The sequence below is a fragment of the Drosophila navojoa genome, chromosome 3 (genome assembly GCF_054131105.1).
Source record: "Drosophila navojoa isolate 15081-1374.11 chromosome 3, UAZ_NAV_1.0, whole genome shotgun sequence".
NCBI lineage: Eukaryota > Metazoa > Arthropoda > Insecta > Diptera > Drosophilidae > Drosophila > Drosophila navojoa.
In genome coordinates, this window is record NC_142891.1 from 23865145 (window position 1) to 23892554 (window position 27410).

The window sequence follows — 27410 nt, forward strand, 5'->3', positions numbered from 1 at the left end:
AGCTGAAAAGCCACGATTTATTGTTAACTGTAAAATTTGATTTATATTAGCGAGACTTGAAGAGTACATCTTTTTCAAAATAAACACGTTTAAACCGCAAAAATATAATAATGTGCTTGACGACAGCTATGATCATCCATTTTACAGACGTTATTTACATTATAGAGATGTATACAATCCTCATCATGCTTGCTGTTATTGGGTTCCTCTTTTATGTCGACCTTGTTATGGAGACTATTCGTTTGATCCAATAGTACCTTCACGATATTGAAACTATAGCCTCCACAAGTCGATTTCAGATTTCTCGACTCCTGACAACTCTAGATGTGATTATATACATATGCATGTATTGAATATATGTTCTCTAAATTATAAAAACTGACTTTAAATTATCCCGCTGCTACCATTACCAGCGAGAATCGGCAACAAAACTGTAAGAAACCTTCAATGCGACGCTGGAAATGTTTTAGAATGCAAAGTTTCTTACTAACTGCAAATCTTAGGAGAACTATGATTATTATATATGTAAACGGCAATCAAAAGAAAAGAGTCGCCTCGAAATGGCGAATATTAAATACCCTTTTCAAAATTCTATAATATCAATAATTAAGGTTATCTCGTATTGAGTCAGATATATGTATGTATAGAAATGTACATTGAAATGTCGCTGAGACATACATATGTACCATTATTTATCGACTCTGTTCATCGTGTTGACCAAAAATACATACATATTATGGGGTTTATGGGGTCAGCCATGCCTTATTGGGCACTTTAATATTCCTAATAGTTATCATATGTGGTTAAAGGTTACTTGGCACTGATAGAAATTTGTATACATGTGTATATGTATTTTTATATATTATGCATAATATATATCCAATTTTTCGGTTGTGCTCGTCAACAGAGCGTAAAAAATGAAACAGTCAACAGTTATTTGAAAGGTATGCAAAAATATACATTTGTATGTATTGCAGACTTCTAAAATGGCTTAAACTCAATTTAGCATCAACATCTAACTTAATCCGATCATGTTAAATCACGAGCATCGGTGGTTCAGTGGTAGAATGCTCGCCTGCCACGCGGGCGGCCCGGGTTCGATTCCCGGCCGATGCATACATATAGTTTTTTATTATTTTTTATTTATTTTTTTTTTTTTTACAAATTATATATAAATAAATAATAAATTTAATCTGCTTAGTTGTCAAATGAACTATATATTTATATGTAAAATTATATTAATGATTATTTAGGGGACTCAAGGACCTGTATTTTAATATTGATGACATATTTTTATAAAAATGAATACATATATTTTTATACCCTATCGCAAATTATTTTTTCATTTATTCAACTTAAAATTTGGGAATCATAAGGATATTGCATATTAAACAAATATTGATGTTGATAAATAAATATGTATGTGAAATGTAAATAAACCAAGAGTTATTATTATTATTTATTTCTGTGAACTTTAAAACACATTGGAGTTAGCTTTCTAGATATTACAATTTTTCGTTTTGGCCCCCACCCATGCAAGCATCGGTGGTTCAGTGGTAGAATGCTCGCCTGCCACGCGGGCGGCCCGGGTTCGATTCCCGGCCGATGCAAAAACAGTTTTTTTTAAAAGGTTTATTTTAAAACTTAGCCTTTAGATACATAGGTATTTTTTACATTTAGTTAAATTTGTGTATGCTTAGTTTGCTATTAGTTTGACCATTAGTTCTTCGTCTATATATTCTATGCATTCTCTTTTTATGTGATTAAAATTTTAAGTGGGTAACGTATAAAAATGAGTGTTTTTAGACAATCATAACACGAGTTCTTTGCAAAAATGTAATCAATGCTCTGCTATATCTAAAATATTAGTTAATTAATGATTAAGTTTTTTCACATATACAGGTTAGGATTGTACATTTTATAGACATGCAGAAAGGTATAAATATATATATATATATTTTTATTAATTTTCTTATCAAGAAGATTTGGGGATGCCCTAAACTTAAAAGCAATCAATAAGATAATTATTTAAATTTTAAAGTTTAGTTTAATTCCAGTCTAAGCTTGGAACTTTTGGAGCATCCTCCATACAAGCATCGGTGGTTCAGTGGTAGAATGCTCGCCTGCCACGCGGGCGGCCCGGGTTCGATTCCCGGCCGATGCAACACGACTTTTTGCTTGTTTTCGGCTAAGAATAATTTATTTCATAATGGAAAATATTTGGAATCTAAGCAAGCACTAGAGTGTTGCGAAGAGAGTGTTTTGTTCTTTTTTTCTTCAATCTTTTCTTTCATTAATTTCTCGAGGATCTTCCGCTTGATGTGTGATCGAATGTTGCTGAAAGTCTTTAAAGCTGTTGCTCTTGAAGGTAGTACAGGTAGAGCACTCGTATATGAACTTGCCCGGATGTTTGTTCGTCTTTGTAATATGTTTGCGTAGATTGTCGAAGCTGCTGCACCGGAAGCTGCAGTGGGGACATTTGTGGGGCTTCTCTCCGGTATGTTTGCGCATATGACGATCCAGGTGACTCTTGACCATTGCCCTGAACTCGCACTGATCACACTTGAGCCATATTCCGTCGTCAGCTAGCGCTGGAACAAATGCATGCGATTTGAGGTGCCTGCAAAGCAGTAGAGTAGAGAGTAAAGACAATTAGCCATTCGCTGGGCGGGTGAGGAAGCTGTTAAGTGTTTGTATACTGCGAGGCCATATTTAAAATCTTCGGCTTGATTAGACGTTAAATTCCAGTGGCGGCTGTCGCCCAAGCAACGCAGCCAACAACTAATTGCTAATTTCGCATTCGAATCGCACGCTCGAAATCAAAATACGAAATACGAGTAAGTTGGCAAAGTCGCGGCTTTGGCTGTGCCACTGCCATTGCCAGCGACTTTTGGGATGCCACCGATCTGTACCGGTAACGGTGACGGTGTCGTTGCCGGTAGCAGCAGCAACTACCTCCAATACCTAGCCGCACAGATGGAGATCTGTTTTGCAAACAGCGGCAAACCGCATTCACAAATAATCGCTCACAGGAGTCCGGTCATTGGGGAAGCTGTGTGCGCTTTGCAATGTTTTTTGCTAGCTATGTATATATAAACTTGTGCTTCAAGCAGCATCTGTTTAAGGATATCTTTGCTTTCATATGCACACTCCACAATTTGAGCTTTAAGTCCGGCTCTTCACTGATCGCCTAACCCATATGCCCAACTGCAGCGTAGCGCAACACGGCTGAAGGGTGCTCACAGTTACGCGCCTTCAATTACGATGCCCGCTGCCCGGAATCGAGCTTACGAGATGAAGCCTACACCCCCGCCCCCCGTGACTGGGGCCACAAGCAAAGCAAATCGAGGCCGGCCGCTCATTTGTAGCCGCGGCTCCTTCTCCTGCGGCTGCTGCTGCTGCTGGTGTGTTGTTGTCCACTCCCCTTATCAGCTACTGTCCGAACCGAGGACTCACAATTAATTGCCAATGTTCTGCGTGGTTGCCGAATTGGAATCTGTGTGAAATCTCAGGCACAGCCAACGGACCCAACGGAACCAGCGGGGCCAGTGGGCAGCCGGCGGGCAGCCGGCGCACGGCTCGATCCGACTGCGCTCATGCGCATTCGGTAGGCTTAATTAGCGGCAAGTAATGTTTGCCGCTGTTGCAGTTGCAGCTTCGTGCTTGCCAGCAAGTTGTAGGAGTTAACTTCCACTGCGCCCCTGTCCCCTTCACACACAGACCCCGCCCACGATCAGGCGTCGCTTTGAGCTGCGTCCGGCAATGCCGACAACGCGTCGAACGTCCGAAACGAGACCGAAACTGCGATGCGTTTTGGCCAGCCTTTGAATTCCGGCGCAGACCGCGCTCCTTCCTCTTTTTTCGCTCTTTTTCTTCGATAGCTAATTGAAGATCTCGACTGACAGTTAAGCACATCACAGCTGAGTGTCTGTCTTGCCCCCTCTCTTCCTTTTGGTTCCATCCGATAAAAGTTGAACTTGAAAACGCAAAGCTGGTCAAGTTTTATGCAGATTTTAGAATGCGAGACTATACTGAAACTAAACTGAATAACATGCTCCCAATTTTTTATATGAAATTCTGCCCAAATATTTATAATTTTACCAATAACAAATTCTCCGCTTTTCGACTAAATTTGCTTAAGCAAATGAACGATTTTATAATAAGAGTTTCAATCTCGCCAAGTTTGCCCAAGATTAGAAAAATCAAATTTTGTTCTTGATAATTTGATTAATTTTGTAATTAATAGTAACGGTAATGGTATTTTTTTTTTTTTTTTTTTTTTTTTGTAAAATCATTATTAACTAAAAAATCCTTATGAATATTTGATAAACGTGATGGTAAATCCTAATTAATATTTTCATAGCTAATCAAAGTCAATAGCTTAAATGTTGCTAAGCTAATGTAACCCTCCTGATTAATCTGTCTAAATTTCATTAATACTTATACTTATGCCTATAATTATATTTGTACTTTGTTTACTTTCTTTCTTTTACTTATTTTTCTTCTACTTCTACTTCTACTACTTCTACTTCTACTACTTCTACTTCTACTTCTACTTCTACTTCTACTTCTACTTCTACGTCTACGTCTACTTCTACTTCTACTTCTACTTCTACTTCTACTTCTACTTCTACTTCTACTTCTACTTCTACTTCTACTTCTACTTCTACTTCTACTTCTACTTCTACTTCTACTTCTACTTCTACTTCTACTTCTACTTCTACTTCTACTTCTACTTCTACTTCTACTTCTACTTCTACTTCTACTTCTACTTCTACTTCTACTTCTACTTCTACTACGTCTACTTCTACTTCTTCTACTTCTACTTCTACTTCTACTTCTACTTCTACTACGTCTACTTCTACTTCTACGGGAATCAGAATGTTGTTAGCCAAGCAATGCAAATAGTGTAGAATTTGCCAATGGGCAATTCACCGAAGTCTTTTCAATATAAAATATTCAAATTCAGTGCCATATGAACAAAAGATGCCAAAGTTGTGGCCGCCATCAAAAAGCGATCGCAGCGATGCGTTCGCAAAGGCTCCAAGCTTAAGACGAAAAAAAGAGTTGAATGTGTTAGCGACTGTGTGTGTATGTGTGTGTGTTTGGGGCGGACAGCTGCACAGTGGCAAGCAACGGTGGCAGTGGCAGTGGCAATGCCAGCAATTGGCTCAGACTCCGCTGACTGCTTGAATGCAGATCGATGCTGTCGATGCACCGAGGAGTGAAAGAGGGAGTTGCGGTTGAGGTTGAAGCTGGAGTTGGAGTTGGAGGTGGGTACAGCTGCGGCTGCTGCTGCCGCTTCATACTCAAATGGTCATTGGAGAGCCTTGGAAATATTACAAGAATTCAATGCGCATATCAAAGGCGATCGATAAGTCACGATTTTGTGGTACGACTCGGTTGACTCTCGGCCGCCTTCTGCACCTTCTGCGACTCCTCGAGCAGCTGCTCGTTGACCAGCTCAACAGCTTCTTGTTGGCTTTTGTTGCTATTGCTATTGTTGTTGTTGTTGTTGTTGTTGTTGTTGCTTTCATCAATTTATGCAATTGCAGTTCAAAGTCTGCAATTATGGATGACATTTTTGCTCTTGTTGCTTCTTTTTATTACCATTTCCATTTGCTTGTTCGTTTGCTTTTTGTTTTGTTTATAGAAATTTAAATTCGTGTAGAAAAAGTCGCTCGTTTATTTTGTGCGACTTGGCAATTGTCTGTGTTCGACTCCATTGCCAAATCCTGATTAGCATTTTGTAGATTTGTAATAGCGCCGCAACATGACATCCGCAGCTAGCCTCGACCTCGCCCCATCGAATAACGATTTCCAATGGAAATTGAACTCGACTTTATTTGCTTTATCAGTTGATTATCGAATTTGCTTAATCATAATTGGCAACAATAAGGCATTTCTCAAAAGATATAATAACTATCTCACTTACCGCTTCAAGTGCAGCTCACTCTTGCCCACATATCTGCAGTTCTCGTGCTGGCATTTGTGTTGGCCCTGGGAGTGGGATTTCATGTGGGTTTTCAGGCCCTCGTGCGTGAGACCCGAATAGGAACAGTCCTTGCGAGGGCAATGGAATTGACGCTTCACCTTGGCATGGGTCATTTCGTGCAGTTGCAGTGATTGTCTGCAAATGGAATGAAATGGAAAATTAAACTCTGATTAAAGAAAAGTTTCGAAAATGTTGGCCAACTGAAGCTGGGGCAAATCCCTGTGACACTAGACGTCACTTTGTTTGCTTTTATTTTTCATGTTTTGCATTTTATTAGAAACTTTTATTTTCATTTATTTATTTTTTTTTGTAATTACATTAAATCAAAGCAAAAGTAATTCGCAGCAAAGTCACGTCGCTCGTCAGACAGTCCGCACGTTCAATGAATGCGGATACGGGACAGCGGCCCAAGCCTGAAGCCTCAAGCTGAAGCTGAAGCTGGACCGGCATCCAGGCCACGTCCATTCCAAAAAGGACCAAGCATACAACTCGTCGCCCCACAAAAACCAAACGCAAACTCGTTGCTACAAACTTTTGTGCACATCAATTACGGATGCTAATTAATCGAAACAGCTGAGAGAAGTCGTCGTCGTCGTCGTTGTGTGGGACTCGGTTGACTTTAAAAATTATTCAGCATATTTAGAGTACAGTAAAACAGAAATCTATCTAGAGAATAAATTATTAAACTCTCCTATTTTTTTTATAAAAATTTTTATATTTTGTTAACGAGCTTACTGCTACCATAAAGGCAATTTAATCTAGTTCTTCATTTAAAAAAACTCTCCTAATGAATTACAAATAATACTTAATAATACTAAAAAAATATTAAATAGCAGATGTAAATCAGAAGTAAATTGAAATTAAACTGAATTAAACTCTTTTGAATTAAACTCTCTCTCTCTAAGAATTACAAAGTTATCTCGTAAATAATACTAAAAAAAAAACTAAATAGTTGATGTAAATCAGAAGTAAATTGAAATTAAACTCTCTTAAGTATTACAAAGATATCTCGACAATAATACTGAAAAATACTAACAAGCTAATGTAAATCAGAAAGAAATTAATATTGAACTTTACTAATGAATTACACAAATATCTCATAAATAATACTAAAAAATAGATGAAAATAGAAAATAATACTAAATAGATGCAAATCTATATATATAAAAGAGAGTTGTGAAAAGTTTTCCAGCACTTATAACTCGAGATCTGCTGGACCAATTTTCATGGTTTTTGATTTGTTGGATTTGTCTCCGCTACGAGTAGGATAGTAGATCTTAAAAATACTGAAAAAGTTTCACGAATACTTGAAAAACGCGGTTTTTTCCCTAAAGATTCAAATTTCTATTGATACTCAGTAGGCTTGATAACAGTAACAGATTTCGGTCTGCTCTCATATTATACAATAATATAGAAGTAAATAAACAAATGTAGTCAGTCAGTCTACGGCACAGCCTCAGGCGAACCTCAGGCGACTATTCAAAAAAAAGCTAATTTTATATAAAAAAAGTTGTTTGTCTCAGACATCAATTTGTGTAAATTATTCATATTTATATATCTCGATTGTTTTGTGGTTTTGTGCGATGCCATATTCAGTATTACTATTAATAAAAATGCCACGTCCTAGAAGATATAATATTTCCCGGCGGACCAATAATGCAATTAGGCAACGGAATAACGCGAGAAATCGCCCGAGAAAGGCGCCGCGTTAGTTCCCAGCAAAGATGGGCCTTAATTCGTGCTTCTCAAAGAGAGGCAGTCCGTGAAACTGGTTTAAGGATTGATTTGAATCGAGCAGCGCTTCGATATGATTGCACCATTGACTACAGCTTGCATCGTTTAGTTTGCATTGGTCCAATGGACGTTGTTTGCCAGCATTGTGGCGCATTGAAGTTTGCTGGTGAAACGCCCGGTTTGTGCTGCCTTAGTGGTAAAGTGACATTGCCATTAATGGTCCCGCCACCAGAGCCATTGCGTTCCCTGCTTTATGGGGAAACACTAGAATCACAATGCCTGTTTCCAAATGATTTCATTTGGGGCGGAAATTATTGGAGACGGATATAATCCAACATTTAAGGTAATTTACGTTAATTTTATTTTCAACGATTGAAAAAAAAAATAAATAAAAAATAAAAATAAAGAAACCACGTGACCTGTGGAACAAATACAAAGATATTATATCGAAGTCGTATCAACTTAAGAAATCCTGATCTTGAGGCGAACCAGGAGATGCATAGCCAGGCCTTGCTTTTGATCGAAGATGTGTTACCTCATATGCGGCAGCTTGTTAGATGGGTTAGGAATGCCAGCGCCAAATGGCAGAACGTGAACGTGAATATGATCCACATGAACTAATGCAATCAGTTCAAACGAATGTACCACTGTTGAATTCTAAGCAGAGGGAAATCTATGATACACTGATTAATGCAATTGATGATGGAAATGGTGGCTTATTTTTTTTTGGATGCCCCCGGTGGAACTGGGAAGACATTTCTCATGTCATTGATTTTTGCAACTGAACGTGCGAGATCCGAAATTGCGGTAGCAATTGCTTCTTCTGGAATAGCGGCCACATTGTTAGACGGATGCCTCACTCAGCGTTAAAATTGCCATTAAATCTTCAAGCTACTGAACATTTCAAAACATATGGGACGAATGTACAATGGCGCACAAACGCGCATTGGAAGCACTAGACCGAACATTAAAAGATCTGCGCAATGACTCGAGATGTTATGGTGGTTCAATGATTATATTATTTGGCCATTTCCAACAAACACTACCAGTAATTCCAAGATCTAACGCTTGCCTCAAAAACATCAAAGCTGTGGCGATTTGTAGCCAAACTTCAACTGTCTGTAAATATGAGAGTTGCATTGAACGATCTATCTGCTGATGATTTCTCGAAGCAATTGCTGAATATCGATAATGGCCGTATTCCTGTTGACGAATCGAGTGGCTTGATTTCATTTCCTCAAAATTTTTGCAATTTCGTCTCATTAAAAGATGAGCTTATCAACAAAGTATTTCCGAATATCATTGCTCTCCACAAAAATACTAAATGGTTAAGTGAGCGAGCAATTTTGGCGGCTAAAAATAAAGATGTGCATGACCTTAATCTTATAATTCAAAATAAAATCGTTGGTACTCTGTATTCATTCAAATCTATCGACTGTGTAACAAACGAAGATGAAGCCACTAATTATCCAACTGAATTTTTGAACTCCTTGGATGTGCCTGGCTTACCACCGCACAATTTACATCTGAAGGTTGGCTCGGTAGTTATCATGCTTAGAAATTTAAACCAACCAAAACTGTGCAATGGAACGCGTTTGGTGATAAGAAAACTGATGAGCAATGTGATTCACGCGTCGATACTCAAAGGAAAATTTAAAGATGAGGAAGTTCTTATTCCCAGGATTCCGATGATCCCAACAGATATGCCCTTTGAGTTTAATCGAATTCAATTCCCGATTCGTCTTGCCTTCGCCATGACGATCAACAAATCACAGGGCCAATCTTTGACTATTTGTGGCCTCAATCTAGAAAATGCGTGTTTTTCTCATGGTCAATTGTACGTGGCATGCTCATGTGTTGGCAAACCATCCGCATTATTTGTTCTTGCACCTAACCAAAAACAAAGAATGTCGTTTACCACAAGGCGCTTGAATGAAAATCCGATTAATAAATTAATCAGAGTGTATCCCAACCTGAACAACATAGCTTTCAACAATTTTTTACCTAGAAATAATGGATAGGGCAATGCAAAGTTTGCCGGGCCAGCTAGTCAGAAATAAATTAATGTTGAACTCTGGCGAATGACTTTGGAAAATATTACTAAAAATACTAAAAAATACATTTCTTAAGATAAAAGAATTATAGTGATCCCTTAGGCAATGATATCAATAGTTCATTTCTCACAGTTTAGGTTTCTTGTTTAAATAATCAGTTGGCATAGCGTAATACCGCTTAAAACTAATCAAGATTAAAATGGATTGCGTTCAGCGGTAAGAGCATTAAAAACTTGAATGAATGCGACGGCATTAATATGAATGCAAAAGTGCAGAGCTGAGGCAATGTTCGCCCCCCTCAAGAATAGATGTGCTGAGGTTAGGGTAGAGGGTAGCGGGGGTCACAAGTGCAAGGGTGACATTTAACGGTAATTTCCGGCTACGATACTTGTGCAGTGACATCAAGTTTTCTGGCTGGCAGCCAGATAAGCAAATGGAGTTAAGGTGTTGGGCACTTCCCTAATTACACATGGCCCACGCCCAATGCCAAGCAACTAATTTCACATGCAGCACAGGACGAGCCATCAAAATCCAGCTAATGTCGCACAAGCGAACAACAACTTGCAACTGAAAAGGCGGCACAAGACTTACGTACCAATTACATGAAAGTTGGACAAGAAATGGGGCGCTTAAGGAGGGAGGGGCGGGGGTTCTGGGTGGGATGGATATGAAGTTAAAGCTATTGAGGCGAACTGGCAGTGTGTAGGAGGAGGAGAAGGAGCGGGGATGAGGGGATGAGGGGGAGGAGTGACAAAGTTGAGCACATCCTTGTGACTGACACCGGAAGCAGTCGCTGCAGTCGCTGACTAACACCCGCGGCACAGAACTTGAGCAGGATCCGGGACAGGCAAGACACGACGACAACGAACAGCAGCCAGAGAGACTGTCATAAATATTTATGCGAGTTTTGGGAACAACAATGCCAGCGCAACAACAGCATTGACTGCGCCACGGCCAAAATCGCAAGCGAATCCCCAACCAGCGGCACATGCGATTGTCTAAGACATGCCAGCAGCACAGAGAGAGAGAGAGATAGAGAGAGAGTGAGGGAGAGGGAGATGCGCAGCCAGTGGCACCTTCGCATGCAGCTGACAATGAGCAGCAGGATACATTTGCACCTGCACCACCACCCGCAACATGTTTGCTCAGCGTCTTGAGCTTCCTGCATCAGGGCATCTTCAGCTGCCCCGCCTACCGCCTCTAATGGATGGCGTGTGCAAAAGTTGACACAACACCGCCAACAGCCAAAGCCAAACAGCTGCTGCTCGACTCGATGCGGCTTCGACTTTGAAGCCAGCCAAACCACCCAACCACCCAACCACCCAGCCACACAGCCACCTGACTGCAGAACAAAAGGGCAAAGTTTTCGTCGCCAGGCGTGAAACGTTTCGTCAACTAATCGCAACGTTGCTACGCAACTGCATCGCAACTACCACCCGCATACGTATCAGCACCCGCATCCGCATCCGCATTCGCATCCGCATTCGCTTTCGCATGGGCGTGTTTAGCTCTTAAGTGTTTTGCCATTGCTTCAAACTTCAGCTGCTCAAAGGCTTCAAACAGAGTCACATATGTGCAAGAAAATCCAAGTTTAGCCCATGCCAAGATCAAAAGTTTTAACAGCTATATTATGATGCCTAGAGTTTTGATTTGATGAATCCATTGGTATACACACAAACATATATAGAACCTGTAATATATAAAAGAATATCGATCAAAGAACTGATTTGAATCTCAATGTTCAGATCTCATAGTGATCAGGATTCATTATAAGGAGATCTTAACGGTGAGATCATAACTTTGCAGTCAGGTCTTTGAATGGTTTCTCAGTTATATATTTTTAATGATTACTTGACTATATACACATATATAAATGCCTATAATGATGACCTAATAGTTGGATCTATATCACAATGATGTTAATAACTGCTTGACTATATTTACATATATGAATATGTTTATGTTTTTAGATGGTCTTTAATGTTCAAGCTGATATCTGGGAATTGGTTGAGGGCACAACTCGATTCGATTTCAGCTTATGTCCGTTGGCTGCTGTATAGAACAAAAATATCAGAGAGGTGAAGAGTTAAAGCTAAGGTTCCGCTTGAGTTGAGGAAATAACAGTAAGGTGTTCTTAGCGGAGCCAAAGAAAGAGTGAGAGAGAGAGAGATAGAGAGAGGTAGTGAGCAAGCTGGCATCATGGTAAAGTGCAGCTGAGGAAATAAAAGTTAATGTTATAACTGCAAAATACAAGGCAAGAACGAACGAAGCGAAAGATAATTTTGCTGCTTTTGCTGTTGCTGTTGCATCTAATTCGCTTTGCTTTTCTTTCAGCATTATGTTGGTGCTGCTGCTGCTGCTGTTGCTGGCGGCGCCATTATCCCAGTGAATGGCAGCAGCAACAACTATTTACGGCAAACTCCTGCAGGTGAAATGGCATCCTTTTGTCAAGTCTCGCCTTGGACAAGCCTCGAGCCAACAGCAGCAGCACCACCATCTTCTTGCCACGCCTTCTTCAGCCTCTGTTTGTCGTTGTCAACGTCGTTGCTATTCAAACTCCATACAAACTGACATTTCACATATCAACGCCGTCGCCGTCGCCGTCGTCGTCGTCGTCCTCGTCGATGCTGTTGTTGCTGGCCGCCCACGCGACGGCATCATTAGAAATGCATGACAATGTTGCTCAACACCGCCATCCGCACAGGTGCTGCTGCTGAGGCCACGCCCAACCGCCCAAGCGCCCACTATTTGTTATACACCCATATCTCTGGTGCTGTTTTCCTTTTCCTGGCATTGTTGCCGCCAAGAGGAATTTAGATTAAAGATTGAAACTTTGTTAATGTCGCGCATTATTAAGAAGAATCTTTTTTACAAAAGCCAAGCGACGCATTAATTCCCACCGGAGCACCGGAAATTAACACTTTCAATATTCATGCGAATGGATGAGCTCACATTGGCCAACATGCAAACGGTATATATTAGCCAAGAGTCGTGCTTTGTGGCATGCAGATGTTGTTTCTTGTTGAATTATTGAGTGCATGAATATAAAAAAAAAATGTTCAATCGGAATGGATTTAAAATAAAACTCTATGAATCATTAAAACACGAAACTCTGAAAATTTGGTTATTTGGGAAATAAACAAATGTAAAAAAGCTAAAATATATATTTATTATTTTATATTTATATCAGATGAATAGAAAACTTAAATAATTCATCTATAATATTGAGCTTCGTTTCTTTTTAGTGAATTTTAATAATTTTTTTTTTATTATGCCAAAATATTTGTAACAAATTCTAAATCCTTGAAAAAAAAATCGTTCGAGTTGGAAAATATTATCTCCTTGCAATTTCGAATTATCGGGACTCGACTGTACATATTTTTGCTCTAAATAGAGACTTCCCACTAACAAAAAAATAAAAAAACAAAAGTGCAGAGTATTTCTAAGCAATTTGTTGTCCATTGCGCTAATTAAAAATGCTGCAAACAATAAACTGAAAGATGCCCCAGGAGCTGGCGCAGTGCATCCGTAATATGTATGCGCTGCTCATATGGAAAATGTCATCCAATTTGCTGTGGCCCCTCCTACTGCGCCCTCTCAATGTTGCCGAAATAGTTTGTGGGTCGGGGCTGTGTGGGGCTGTGGTGGCAAAGAAATGCAGCACGAGATGCGCCGCAAATGAGAATTGTTTTCAATTTTAGCGCGCATTTTGCATTAATTAAAAATACCAAGCGAAAAGCGATTGCTGCAAGTGCAAAATAAGTAACCAAAAATAACTCATTAAGTGCCGGACATTCCGGCTACATTGCCCCAAAGGACCCACACACATGTGGCAGGACTGCAACTGGACCGGACACCCGCCACAAAGTATGCAATGCACTCGCAAATCAAGCCTGCGGATATGCCACGATAGAATGCAATTGTCCTGCCGTGCAGAAATACGAGCAGCATCTATAAAGAGAATATAGCTCTCTCTCTCTCTTTCTCTCTCTCTCTCTCTCTCTCTCTCTCTCTCTCTCTCTCTTTCTGTCAGGCCAGCCCATAACTTATTCGCTATACTTTTGTTGTTATGCTTAGCATTTTTTGATATGCCAAAGGCAACTGCCTCGATTGCTACTTGGCTAACTTGGGATAGACATGGGCTTAGGGTGAAACGGTCTCACTATTTGTATACATATATAGATAACTATATTTACAAAGGCTGTCTGCACTTTCAGTTCTATTAATACTTGAGAAGAATGAAGAAATGACAATTAATTAATAGTTATCTTAACATTTAAAGTGAACTGTGATAATTCATCTGAAGTTTTTGCAAAATATAAATCTTACATTTTAAATGAAATGTTTAATCATCCGATTATAGACAAAATCGAATTATCCGTTTATGGACAATCCATAAGCGAGCGATTGATGTGAAAATGTGAAATCTCAAATTCGTTTTGTGCTTTGGTGTCTAGTATTCAGTTATCAGAGCAAAGCCACATACAAACAAGTAAGAAGACTCTAGTCGAGACTGCTCGACTAGGAGATACCCTGAACCCTCCAAGCTGATATTCTTATCATTCTGCACTTCTTTTATGCACACACACATACATACACATGCATCCACCCTCACGCGCCCGCGCTCTGCTAACTGCGCAGTAAGCAGCGACTGCGCTTGGGCTGCGCAGCAGTGGGCAATAGTATGAGAATTTAAATTTAAAAAAGTTATCGAAAAAATAAAGCAAACTTGTACTGCGTATGGTATACAGGAGTATGTACACAAAATTTCAGCTCTGTAGCTCTTATACCTTCTGAGATCTCGGCGTTCATTCGGACACACGGACGGGCAGACAGACGGACAGGGCTATATCGACTCAGCTCGTCGTGCTGATCAAGAATATATATACTTTATGGGGTCTGCGATGATTCCTTCTGCCTGTTACATACTTTTTCACAAAAACATAATACCTTGATTTCCTATTTTCAATGGATTCAGGGTATAAGAAACACCTGTACATAAGGGAAGTAATTTCATGTTATATATGACATTGCGAAACTGAAAAAAAGTTTCTCATTTTATCAAAGAAATTTTAGAAAAGAATCAACTAGAATTGGTGTTATCTCGCGGTATTTGAACTAATGTTTATTTGGCTTCATATCTAAAATAAACTATTAGACTTCAATTCACATTTAAGTTTGTATCACCCGATTTGGGTCCAACATCTAACATGGTCCATCGTGTAATTTGACTATTTTGACACCGTTCGCTGCCGCCTTCTTAGCAACGCAATTCAATCCGCACTCATTGCCATATGTTACGCCATCGCTGCCGCAGACAGGAGCATATATTTCAGGACACCAACAGCGCGGGAGAGCAGTGACAGGATTCAGGATCAGCAAACTGAGGGCGATAATAGCGAAGAGCTGCATGATGATGATCAACTTTTGAGAAGTGCTGAAACAACTTTGAATTGTTCATCAATTGTTGGCGTGTTTTTATAAGCTCTCAGAACGAGTAACCTGTTAACGATTAATCCGGAACTGTGGTTAATTTTATCAATATGGGATGTAGCAATTCTTTAGCAGGTATTGCATGAAGCGAACCAAATTCGTTAGTCTTGGTGTTAAGCAATTCAATTATTAGAGCAAAGCCAATCAATCGAAGGCGAAGAAAACACAAAAACAAGAACGTTTCAGTCGGGCGTTACCGATTGAGGGATACTCATTCACATCCCATCAACAATTTAGCAGCTAAGTTTAGCTCTAATACTGAAGAAAATGCAGTTTTTCCCGATTTGCCACGTCCCTACTGGGCATAAAGAGCTCATTTTTAGAACGAGCTAAAGAGGCATAACAGTTTTATTTTGGGAACTCGATAGAGGAGGTGACTAGTAACTTAATTTTCTAAATTTAAAGTTTCTAGCTATTATTAAGAGATAAAAACTTTTGCGGATTGCCACGCTCTCAAGTTTAACACCTTATAAATCTGAGATATACCGGGTATGTGTTTCAAATTGCAAGTCTCTAGCTTTAAAAAAAAAATTTGGTTTATACGGACAAGACGGACCTCGCACAAAGCCAATATACTAATTCACTTTCGTGAATGAGTATAATTACTACAACAACAAAAAGTAAAATAAGAAACACCCGTACGCATAAACTGAATAAATAGTTTCTCATCTTAGAAATGAATCAACTAGATTTGGTGTTATTTCGCGGTGTTTGAACTAATGTTTATTTGGCTTCATATCTAAAATAAACTATTAGATTTCAATTCACATTTAAGTTTGTATAACCCGATTCGGGTCAAACATCTACCATAGTGTACTTTGACTATTTTGACACCGTTCGCTGCCGCCTTCATAGCAGCACAATCGAAGTCGCACTCATTGCCATATAATACGCCATCGCTGCCGCAGACAGGATCAAGGTTTAAATTACAGACACATGGCGGGAGAGCAGTGACAGGATTCAGGATCAGCAGACTGAGGGCGATAATAGCGAAGAACTGCATGATGATGATCAACTTTTGGGAAGTGCTGAAACAACTTTGAATTGTTCTTCAAATTTTGGCGTGTTTTTATAAGCCTTTCATAAGCTCTGAGAACGATTAATCCGCTAATAATTGATCCAAAAATTATGGTCCTGCAAATCTTGAATTTAAAGCTCTTTATAGTCAATTTGTTCCATATGGGCTTGTTATTGTTTTTAACAGGTACTGCATGAAGCGAACCAAATTCATTCGCAGAGCAAGTCCTATAAATTCATTCAAGTCCATATTTTGGAAAAAATTACGAAACATAAGTAATGCAAGTGTTACCGATTGTAGAGTACTGATTTATGTCCCAATCGCTGTGATTCCGATTTTACGTAAACTAATTAAGAATGTCAGAATTTATGGAAAACATAAGTATGATATGAAATGCTTAAAATAATTATCGTATGGCAAGCAAACTTTTTGTTATTACTAAATCTCACAATGTCAATTTCCTGTATAGTAATAATCCGTCTAGCCTATTCACTAGCTAAGTGCATTCATTTCTGTTTGACTCAGGGGACTACTGTCGGCAGATCCAAATCTGGCCATCCAATTAGGTCTCGGCCATAACTAATCATAACTTGTGCAGTCTGTGTAGCCATGGCCAGGCACCGTGCTTGATGCTCGCTGCCAAGTTGCTTGCAACTAATTCCTTGAGCAAACATTAAGTTGAATTGCAGCGAGTCGCCGGAAGAGGCAAACGGATCAGAGACTGAGGCGAGCCGGGCTCACTGAATGCGTAATGCAAGCGAGCGGAGACCGAGGGCACTGAGACCGGCCGAGACGAAGCTGGCTGAGAGTTTTCCACTTTTCAAGTGATTATTTGAAAAATTTATTAAAATGCTCATTTGAAGTTATTGTCGGGCGCGCTTGATGTAGATACTTTGCTTTTACGACTAACGAGACCGAGTGGCCGGCAAGGAGTCGACTCGCAGATCAACTCACAGACAGCCACAGAGACCGAGAGAGTGTGAGTGTGCGAGTGTGTGTGTGTGCTAGCAAAGTTTCAGCACGCCCCAGTCAAGCAAAGGACGCGACGTCGTCAGTCATGTCAACAGCGCAGCGCAGCGCTGCTCACTTCCGGAATTCCAGACTTGAACTAACTCAACTTTTACGGCCCGAGCAGCTCTGGCTGCTCTGCTGGTTAGCTAGGTCCTGTGCGGATACTTTGCCAGCATCAGCATCAGCATCAGTCTAAAGTTTGTGTCGTCGCCATTGCCATCGTCGTCGTCGTCGTCGTCGTCGTCGTTGGGCAATTCACTTTTATTGAAATGGCGTGCAATGTTCTGTTCTGTTTGGCTGGATATGGAATCGGATTCTTTTGGCTTGGCTTGGCTTGCGCTGCGCGATGCGACGCGACGCGGCTTGGCTCTGCTTCGTCTCGGTTTTGCGCATTTCCAATTCGCTGTTGCTCCTTCATTTCTTTTTCTCTATACTCTATACAGCGGGTATTACAGGTTTGTAATATTAACTCTACCAGGGGAAACTTGGAGATTTTTAGTCTTAATGCAAACTTATCTTCCTAATGAATTATAGTAAAATGACTCAACTGACAAGAATTTATATACAGGGTTGTTCATATTCGACTGACTCATCTTTGACAGAGACGGGTCGACGTCGAATATGGACATTCCTTTATAGGGAAACTAATTTCAATATTGTAAGAGGCATGTCTTTAATTAGATGTATATGTATATATATAGATATATAAACATATATATAGGTTTATATATATTATATATATAATTATTATAATACATATTATATCATATATAGTTCTTGGTATAGAAATCAGAATTTTCGCATTTTTCAAATCGGAATTTTCTCGTAAGCGTATCGCATCTTCACCTACGTAGCTTTTCCCTTTTTGTTTCTTTTATGTCTGCGTTTTTAGTTTATTTTATTTTGTATTTTAAGTCATTCCTATGCTGCATCACTCGCTGTCCGGGAGTTGATTCTGTTGATGGCACAAAGTGCAGTGCGATTCATTTTAATGGTTACTCCCCAGACCCACTGGCAGTTCCAGTCCCAGTTCCACTCTCATTCCTATTTCCATTGCCAATCCCAGTCCCTCTTTCAGTCCCAATCTACCCCAATCGTTGGAGTCCAGTTCAGCTATACGGTTCATCACTTGAGAGTCAATTTCAGCCAACTTGATTTCCCATTTCCAATGGCAGCAGCAGCAATCCGACGATTTAAGGGATTGCCATTCCTACATTCATTCATTTTTATGAATCTGCGATATTGAGTCGGACATTGTTCGGCTTGCGGTCGGAGCCAGAACAACACACACTAAGTGGTACGTGTTGTGGGCTGCCTCTCGTCCCGCCTTGCCTCAACTCGTCTGGTCTCGTCTCGTCTCGATGCGAAGCTGCCTTCATTTCCCAATCGCAGCTGCTGTTGGTCATTGGCAAGCATTTGCCTGCCTGGATGTCTGGATTCCTGCTACTGGCAGCCGCATTCAAGTTTCCTACTCTTGTTGCTTGTGGCATGCACTCATGAGCATCACGTCACATAGTACATCAATTCGCCCGAGGGCGCAGATGAGATGAGCTGAGCTGATTTAGGTAAGGGAGCTGATAGAGCTTGATGGACTCAGAGTGCAATTGAAAAACATTTCGAAATAGAAATATATGTATACCATGATCCTATGCTACAGCATATAATCGAATGGAAATTCGATAGTATTAGAGATATTACGTGATATTATATATTATATATTACTGGATGAGGGATATAAATATTTAATTATTCAGCATATGTTGGGTTGTAAGGAACCAGCGAAAGGATTTTCTTTCCTGGCTATATAAACGAAATGGAATGAAATGCCGATGGCCTCGATAGCTTTATTCCAATTAGTTATCTTTAATTTCATATTATCTCTAATCTATAAATATATGAAAATATATACATAGAGTATAGAGTTTCTATTAAAAAAGGTTTCAGATTCTAGTTAATTTCGAGTATGTGTAAAAATTAATATATAATTTATATTTATATTAGGCATGTATCAATATATATTAAATTAGAAGCATTCTTGAAGTATATAAAACAAACTTACTTTTTAGCCAACATTTTGCCACACGTGCCACATTCAAATTTTGGCTTGGTTCGCATCGCCGTCGTCGTCGTCGTTGTTGTTGTTGTCGTCCTAGGGGCCTTTTCTGGATTTTCCCGTTGGCCATGAATGTTGTCCATGTGACTCTTGAGATTGTGTCGCCTGGCGAACTTGGCCTTGCACTGCTCGCACTCGAAGATGCGCTCGTTCGTGTGGTTGCGCAGGTGGGCGCGCAGCGAGTGCTTGCGGAAGCGCTTGGGGCAGCGCGGACACTGCAGCAGCTCGTCCTTGCCAATCGTGGGGCCGCGTATGTGAAAGAAGCGATGGTACAGCAGATCCGATTCGTATTGGGCGCTGAAGCCGCACTGATCGCAGGGCCAGTAGTTGGCGACTGCGTCCATCGTGGAGGAGATCGAGGTAATGGGCTGGCAGGTGCGCGTGTGCCGTCCCAGGGCCTGGGCCGTCTGGAAGCTGCTGCCGCAGCTGAGGCAGCAGTGGTTCTCCATGGGATGGGCTTCGCTGCGATGTTGAATCAGCGCCTGGGCGGACTCAAAGCTCTGCTGGCAATTGGCGCACTGGCTGATCGAGACCCGCCTCCTGCCGGTGCCTGAGCTCGTTGTCGGCTGCTCGGGCTCGGACAGCGGATCGTCCAGCACCTCGCGCAGCATGTGCTCTATTTCGGTCTCCCCCTCCGGCTGCGCCGAGCTGCTGCACGGGCCGCCGTCCTGGCGAAGCATCGCATTTTGCTTATGGCTCAGGAGACTGCGATGCCGACGCGCAGCCAGCGGCGTCTCGAACTCCAGCTCGCACACGGCGCAATAATATTTGCTCAGGCGATGCTTGTGCTTCTCGTGGCGCTGCAAAGCCACGCGCGACTTTTGCGGCGCTCCGCAATGGTCACAGCGGAAGCGGCACTGATAGTCATCCGAGGCGCTGCCTGTGGGTGGCACGCCCATATGCTCCGAGGCGAAATGGCGTCGCAGCTGGGCGTTGTAGAGGAATTTGGCCTGGCACACGGAGCAGTTGAGGTGCCGGCGCTGGCCAATGCAAACGGGCACCGATCGATTGATCGCATGCAGCACCTCCATGTGCCCATTGCCCAGCAGATGCTGCCACATCTCCTCGTTGCTGGCGCACTCGAACTGGCAGTAGCTGCACCAGAAGGTGCCGCCCAGTCGCCCGGTCAGCTCGATGTGCTCGGAGGAACGCCAGTGGACCTGCAAGGGAAATTGGTTTAGTCGGGCGTGTTGCACCTGGCCGAGTCGGTCACGAATCTCACCTGAAAGGCCTGCTCCGTATTGGCATAGAAGCGACAGGGCAGGCACTGGAACGGCGCCTGCCGCACAATGCTGCCCATGTGCTCCAGGATGGCATGCAGCGAGGCGCTCTGGCCGCCCACCTGCGATTTGAGCTGCATGCGCCGGTAGTGGTAGTGCGAGATCAGATGCTTGCCCATCAGGTGGCGCGCCATGCTGTGCCGGCAGAGCTCGCAGCGCAGCAGGCGGGCGCGACGACGACGCCGCTGATGCACTTGCTCCTTCGCCGATGGCGCGGGCGGATGGGCAAAGTTCTTGTTGACCTTCAGATGGGCGGACTGGAGATTGGCCTGCTCCAGCTGGCACTCGGTGTCCGCGCGCCGCTTATGGTAGTTGCTGCGCAGATGCTGATCGTAGATGAGTCGCGTCTTGAGCCGGCGACAGCAGATGTTGCACCAATAGCTGGCGCTCGGCTGCTTCAGCTTGGTCAGATCAATGTTTTCCCGGTACTCCAGCTGCTTGCTGCCGGGCACCCATTTGCCGTGTGTGTGCTCGGCGGGCGGATGATCGTGCGCGTCCTCGGCCGGCTCATCCCAGCTGGGCGAGATGCGTTCCAGGTGCGTGTGATGCAGCTGGGGTCGCTGCTCCGGCCTCCACTTGCCGCCAGTGTGCGTGGCAGGCACAGTGGGCGGCGAGTGGCGCCGCCCATCGTAATCTTCATCTGGATGGAGCTCGGGATCATAGTCTGGGTCCTGGTCATTGTCAGCCTCATCATCATCGCCATCAGACTCATCGGGCTCCTCCTCATCGTCCTCCTCCTCGCTTGCCTCCGGCGAATGCGCAAAGTTAAGCGACTTGAACACCGGCTCCTCATGCTCTCGCACCGCCTTCAACAAAGGATCGGAGCACCTGCCCGCTGAATGCCAGCTCTGCTCCTCCTTAGCGACCCGTTCGGGTCGTGCGCCCGTCTTGCCGCCCGTGGAGACGCTCTGCAGCTGCAGCGAGGAAAAGAACACATCGGCGCCCAGCTCGTACGTCGGCTCGTACGCCTCAGCTAGGCCTTTCGACGTCTTGCCCCCATGACTGGCCGTCGTCTTGCGCAAGTAGCTGCTCGGTGCTTCCGCCTCGGCGAAATTGAACCCATCATAGCTATGCTCCAAGCTAGGCCGCGCTATAACTGTGCGCGTCACATGCTCAGTAGTCGCAGATGTCGTTGCCGTGGCCTCCAGTGGCTTCTCCTTTCGACTGCCCCCGCCAATGCGCAGACAGTTCTGCTTGCGGTGATAAATGTATTTGCGCAGACCCACAATCGTCGCATGGCACTTAATGCACAGGTGCACATCCTCCACATCATCCGATTGCGAGTTCATAATTACGGGTTATCGGTGCTGGAAAGTAAACGATCAAAGAGTTATCGAAAGGCATGGAACTTGTATGTGGTTCGATAAACTGCTTAAGCTTTACGATTAAAGAGTTATCGAAAGGAATATCTGAATTAATCATATCTTATATGGCATTATTCTAAAGCAGAATAAGCAAGGGCTAATCGAAGTTAGTGGAACAAGTATTATTTCAAACTGAGAGTCTTCAAATGGAAAATGGTATTCAAGTACTTGAATTGGTATTATGCTAAGGCTAAGGCGTAACACTGTTCAAAAGAAAGACATAAAATATTTACAATGTTCAATTGGTAAACCTTGAATTTCGAATACAAATTTGTATACCTCTATTGATGTTTTTTAGCAGTCTAAGATATCAAAAAAGGAGAGATCCAGCATTAGGCAATGTTCGATTAGTAAACCTTGAATTACGATAACGATAATGATGTAATTAGTTATTATTATCGAATTTTTAACTCTTAACAAGACAAATTTCTATATCTCTATTTCTATATAAATATATTATTGTAGTCCTTGAATTTGGAGAGCTTGGACCATGATTATTGTCGAATTGGTAACTCGTAGCCATGCCAATTTCTGTAACTTTATAGGGTTATCCCTATTGATTTTGACTTTATCTTCCATATTTTCAATGCTATGGCCCCTCAATCGAACTCCTATTTCTTAGCCATACCACTTTCCCCATTGATGTTTACTATTGGGCTAAAACAACAAACGGGTTTCGTCTATCTGTCTCTGCTTGAGCTCGATTTTGATAGAGTGCACCAAATGGACTCGGTGATTTATTGAGATCTCGTCCAAGCAGACTTTATGCCACAAGCAACTAAGCGCTTTGGCCAGCGCTTCATTGGCCAATCGGTAAATAAACAGAGGCCGTCCATAGGCTGGCCAGGAGTGCAGGCAACGCCAGTCGGCCAGGGTCATATTTCAGGCCCAGTTTATTCATTAGCTGGCTGTGTCGCACCGGTTGGGGTAGCCAGCCAATCCTGTTGCCCACTCCCAGTTGCATCAGCATCACCATAGCGTTGACATGCCGGCGCGCCTGTGCGTATAACAGCTACGTAGTGCCTGTTCCTGTCCCCCCAGCCCGTACCGTTCCCGCTCCTGTTCCCACTCTCGTCTCATTCCGTTCCGTTGCCGTTTCTGTTTTGTGTTCCTGTTTATGTCCGTGTCCGCCTGTTGGCATTGCGGCCTGTCAGAAATGAAGTTTATTGCGTCTGTGTAGCGTACGTGTCGCGCTCTATGCCCATCTCCCTCTCACCTCCATATGCTAGCTCTCTCTCTCTCTCTCTGAGCGTTACGCCTCGCGATGCTAACTGTAAAAGTGTCATTTCCGCCATATGTGAGCGCGATGAACGATGCGTCGCTGTCGACGTCGACGTTGGCGCTATTGTTGTCGTTGTTAATAATTTCACAGTACAATTGCAGCAGCAGGGACAACAACAACAATAACAACAACAACAGCAACAATCAGCGGCAGCAGTTGGCAGTGGCTGCTGTTGGAATTTATACAAACGAGGCCCATGTCTGAGGTTAAATACGAAAAACATAACAATTTTACGCCCTCTCACCCACCCACTCACTCACTCACTCTCTCTCTCTCCCTCTCGCTCTGTCTCGTTGCATGTGCGTGGGCGGATGTCAAAGCATTTGGCGCTGCCGTTGACGATATGAATGTGAAACTGAATGTGAATGCGAATGTGCTGGGATATGGAATACGCGCATTGGGCATGTGAGAGCGCAGCCAGCGAGGCTTTCATCCGTCTAACGAGCCAACGACAAGGACAATATTGGGAGCAGACGGTTCTATGCGTAACGGGATGTGCTCCATTGTTGCCGTTGCTGTTGCTGTTGTTGTTGTTGTTGTTGAGTGATAAACGCGCGTTTGTTTAACAATTAACGTGCCTGAAACACATGCACAGTTATTTAGACAATCGGTGTCTCTCTCTCTCTCTCTCTCTCACTCTCTTGCCATCTCTTAAGCCAGCTAACTATTGTGACTCTTACCAATTTTTATATGCCTAATTAGTAGGCTGTCTTATTTTCAACAGCATGCCAACAGCACTTGTGTGTGCTAAAGGTGTGTGAGTGTGCGTGTGTGTGCGTGTCTTGTAATTCATGATAATTGCTTATTACACATACAAATATTTACATCGCATTCAGTGTGCGTTGTAAGCGTTTAAGCAACTAATTGCCATCTAATTGCACATATCCTGCAATTCATTTGCCAGGAACCCAGGAACTCAAAGGTAAGGCGAAGACAAGTGCTATGGAATTAGTAACACACCTGGCGAAGCTGATTATTAGTGAAAAGGATTTGCTATAAAAATGTAAAGATCTTATGACTATCTAATTGTGGGCGAGTCTTAGAGCAAATATTAATATATGTATATAAATATATGTATGTGCATACAGATATTATTTAAAAATACGCTGGAAAGTATGCTCCGATTATTTGCACACTTTATTCGGGAACATTTGACATTATTCAACAGACTTTTACTTATAAATGACAAAAGAATGTTTTCATTTTAATGTTTATATTATTTGATTTATTGTTTTTTTTTTTTATTGAAATATTTACAATTAATATTTTTTATTTTTAAAGAAAATATAAGGGCTAGTGAAATCAAAATTTTTCTCAAATGTCAGCGCGGATACCGAGTTTTTCTCAATAAATCGATAACTCATCTTGTCATTTGGTTATCGATTAAAAACATGATAGAAATTTAGTAATATAATTACATCGGCTACTATTTTGGATCAAGAGTCGCTAAAATTAAATGATTTATAAGTACTTAATAGAATTTCGGGTTTTTTTATAATTCACCTCCATCCCCTCACCACTAGACACTTGTGCTTTGGCAGATGCATGCATTTCACTGTTATAATCATGATCTGAAAGTTTAATATATATATAATACGTTGGTACTCCCTTGGAGCAACGACACAATTTGATTCATCTAAAATAAGCGAATCAACAATTAAATGTTTATGCTCCTATGCATTCCATTGAACTTCAATTATTAATTATTATAATTATTTTTTTTTAACTTAAGATTAATCTAATTATTTTTAAAGTAGTTTAATATTGATTAATTGATTATTAAGCTCATTAACTTCACTTGTATCACAAATCTCTCTTTTTCATCTTCTTATTTATCAGCTGATCTCCCGGATAATTTATTTGTGTTTATCGATATGTGGCCCACATATGCATGTAAAACTCACAAACATATGATTAGAGAAATGTAAATGTACACAAAGCTTACATATATACAATCCGTCGAGTGTCATTTCATGCAGCTTCTGTCATGCAGGCTCAACGCATTTAGCTTCTGCTATAAATTCGCTAGCTGACCTACATTAAGAGCATTCATTCATTCTGTGAATCATATGATTGTGTTCTATTTCGTGAGTAATGAGAATACATTTCGCCACAAGCATTTGGCATTGCTGTACCTTACTCTGAGTCTTGTAGCATTCAGCTTCTGTCATGTAGCTGGCCTAACTCAAGTTTCAAGTTTTATTTTGTCACGTTCACTAGAAGAGTTGGCCCACAGTTTCTGAGGACTATGTGGTGCTATTTCTGAACGAGCAAATTATGCTCAATATTTCCACAAGTTCTTTTAATGCACCTTCTGTCGAGTGTCATAGCATTCAGCTTTTGTCATGAAGCTGCCTTAACCCAAGTTTCAAGTAAATATGATCAAATTTTCAATATGTTCCATTGATGTCAATGAATATTGAAATCAATAAACAGTTACCGAAATCAATAGAGCTCGCAATCGATAAATAGTTATCGAAATCGATTTATAGGTATTGAAATCGAGTATTACTGATCGAAATTGATTGGTTGATAAACTGATGGCTTGATGTGTTGATAGATTGTAAGACTTATTGGGTTTGCAAATAAGTCTTACAATTTATCAACAAGTTTCATGATATGCAGTCTTTAGCATTGATATAGTCTTGATGTACCTTTCATCGAGTCTTATAGCATTCAGCTTTTGTCATTTAGCTACCCGAATTCAAGTTTCAAGCTTTGTTTTTGTGGCATTTGTAGCATATAAGAACAGTTTCTTAATCATAACGCTACGCCTTTTATTTAGCGAGCAAATTCCGATCAATATTTCTACCATCCATAGTCTTGTAGCATTTAGCTTTTGTCATGGAGCTGCCCTAACTAAAGTTTCAAGTTTTGTTTTTGTCATATTCACTGGAAGAGTTGACCCACAGTTTCAGAGGCATTCATGGGGATATTATTATGAACGAGCAAATTATGATCAATATATCCACAAGTTTTATAAATGAACCTTCCATTGAGTGTCGTATCATTCAGCTTTTGTCATGCAGCTGCCTTAACAAAAGTTCCAAGTTTTGTTTTTTTCATATTCACTGAAGGAATTGGTCCACACTTTCAGAGGCATTCATGGGGATGTTATTATGAACGAGCAAATTATGATCAATATATCCACAAGTTTTATAAATGAGTGTCGAGTGTCGTATCATTCATCTTTTGTCATGCATCTGCCTTAACTACATATTTGTGTATTTATTATAATTCACCTCCATTCCTAAATCGACCCCCTTACCAATAAATTTATACTTTTCTTTTTTTCTGTTCAACATTAGTAAATGCATTAAAGCAATAAAAGATTGAGAGGAATGCTTCATAAATGGGAGAAACTGCCGTATGCGAATGATTACAATGTGTGTAACACATTAGTGTGTCTCTCTGCATGTGTGTGTGTGTGTGTGTTGTTAGTGGCACATAGACAATCATACAGCGCACTTATATTGAGGAATTAAATAATAAAAGCAGTTAAGAGCTGCACAAGCACAATTGTGCCATTATTTGCATTTGTGACAACGTCGACGGCCAAAGGCAATGGGAGCAGCAACAGCAACAGCAACAGCAACAGCAACGGCAACGGCGCCCATCAACAACAATAAAACCAATGGCAAACAGCGGCAGGAACAGCAGTAGTAGCAGCAACAAAATAAGAACAACACACAACATTGTTGAGGCCATATCATCAGGAAAAACAGAGCAAAGCGACAGGCTGGCAAATTCCAGGGACAATGCGAACGGGAGAGGGAGAGAAATCCTCGCGTGGTTGTTTGATTCGAAAATTGAGTTTTAGCGGCGCAAATAAAAATAAAACTTAGACCAGAGCAGCAGCAGTAGCAACAGCAACAGCTACAACAACAAAAGCTTAACCATTAAAAAGGAGTTATCACCCAATTTAGCACCACAAGCGCGAAATAACACACACACACACACACACACACACATGCATACACAGAGATGGAGCAGCGGGTTCTAACTCGACATGTTTGTGCAACCAACCCATCGGCGTCAGTTGAACAACAAATAGACATACTGTACA

The 27410-nt window shown here is 41.5% G+C and overlaps 2 protein-coding genes, 3 non-coding genes and 1 pseudogene across 5 annotated transcripts in view; 3 read left to right on the top strand and 3 right to left on the bottom strand.

Annotated features, from left to right (window-relative positions):
• Positions 1–1045: 1045 nt before the first annotated feature.
• Positions 1046–1116, top strand: TRNAG-GCC (transfer RNA glycine (anticodon GCC)). The gene has a single exon. It is a non-coding gene; the product is annotated as a tRNA-Gly (tRNA).
• Positions 1117–1539: 423 nt separating this feature from the next.
• TRNAG-GCC (transfer RNA glycine (anticodon GCC)) lies at positions 1540–1610 on the top strand. The gene has a single exon. It is a non-coding gene; the product is annotated as a tRNA-Gly (tRNA).
• Positions 1611–2030: 420 nt separating this feature from the next.
• The window catches only part of LOC108649419 (uncharacterized), a 45327-nt gene continuing 19947 nt past the window's right edge, over positions 2031–27410 (bottom strand). Inside the window, exons 2-5 of the mRNA XM_089257993.1 lie at positions 20641–22005; positions 19365–20578; positions 5936–6130; positions 2031–2620 (exon numbers count right to left, since the gene is read on the bottom strand). Coding sequence (XP_089114119.1) covers positions 2278–2620; positions 5936–6130; positions 19365–20578; positions 20641–21987 — 3099 coding nt within the window. The 5' untranslated portion in view covers positions 21988–22005 and the 3' untranslated portion in view covers positions 2031–2277. The remainder of the gene's footprint in view (positions 2621–5935; positions 6131–19364; positions 20579–20640; positions 22006–27410) is intronic.
• TRNAG-GCC (transfer RNA glycine (anticodon GCC)) lies at positions 2094–2164 on the top strand. Its single transcript has one exon. It is a non-coding gene; the product is annotated as a tRNA-Gly (tRNA).
• Positions 14877–15261, bottom strand: LOC149091908 (leech-derived tryptase inhibitor C pseudogene; annotated as a pseudogene).
• On the bottom strand, positions 15985–16360 carry LOC149091909 (PI-actitoxin-Avd5a-like). Its single transcript, XM_089258264.1, has one exon. The coding sequence runs from the start codon at positions 16277–16279 to the stop codon at positions 16016–16018; it is 264 nt and encodes an 87-aa protein (XP_089114390.1). The 5' UTR covers positions 16280–16360; the 3' UTR covers positions 15985–16015.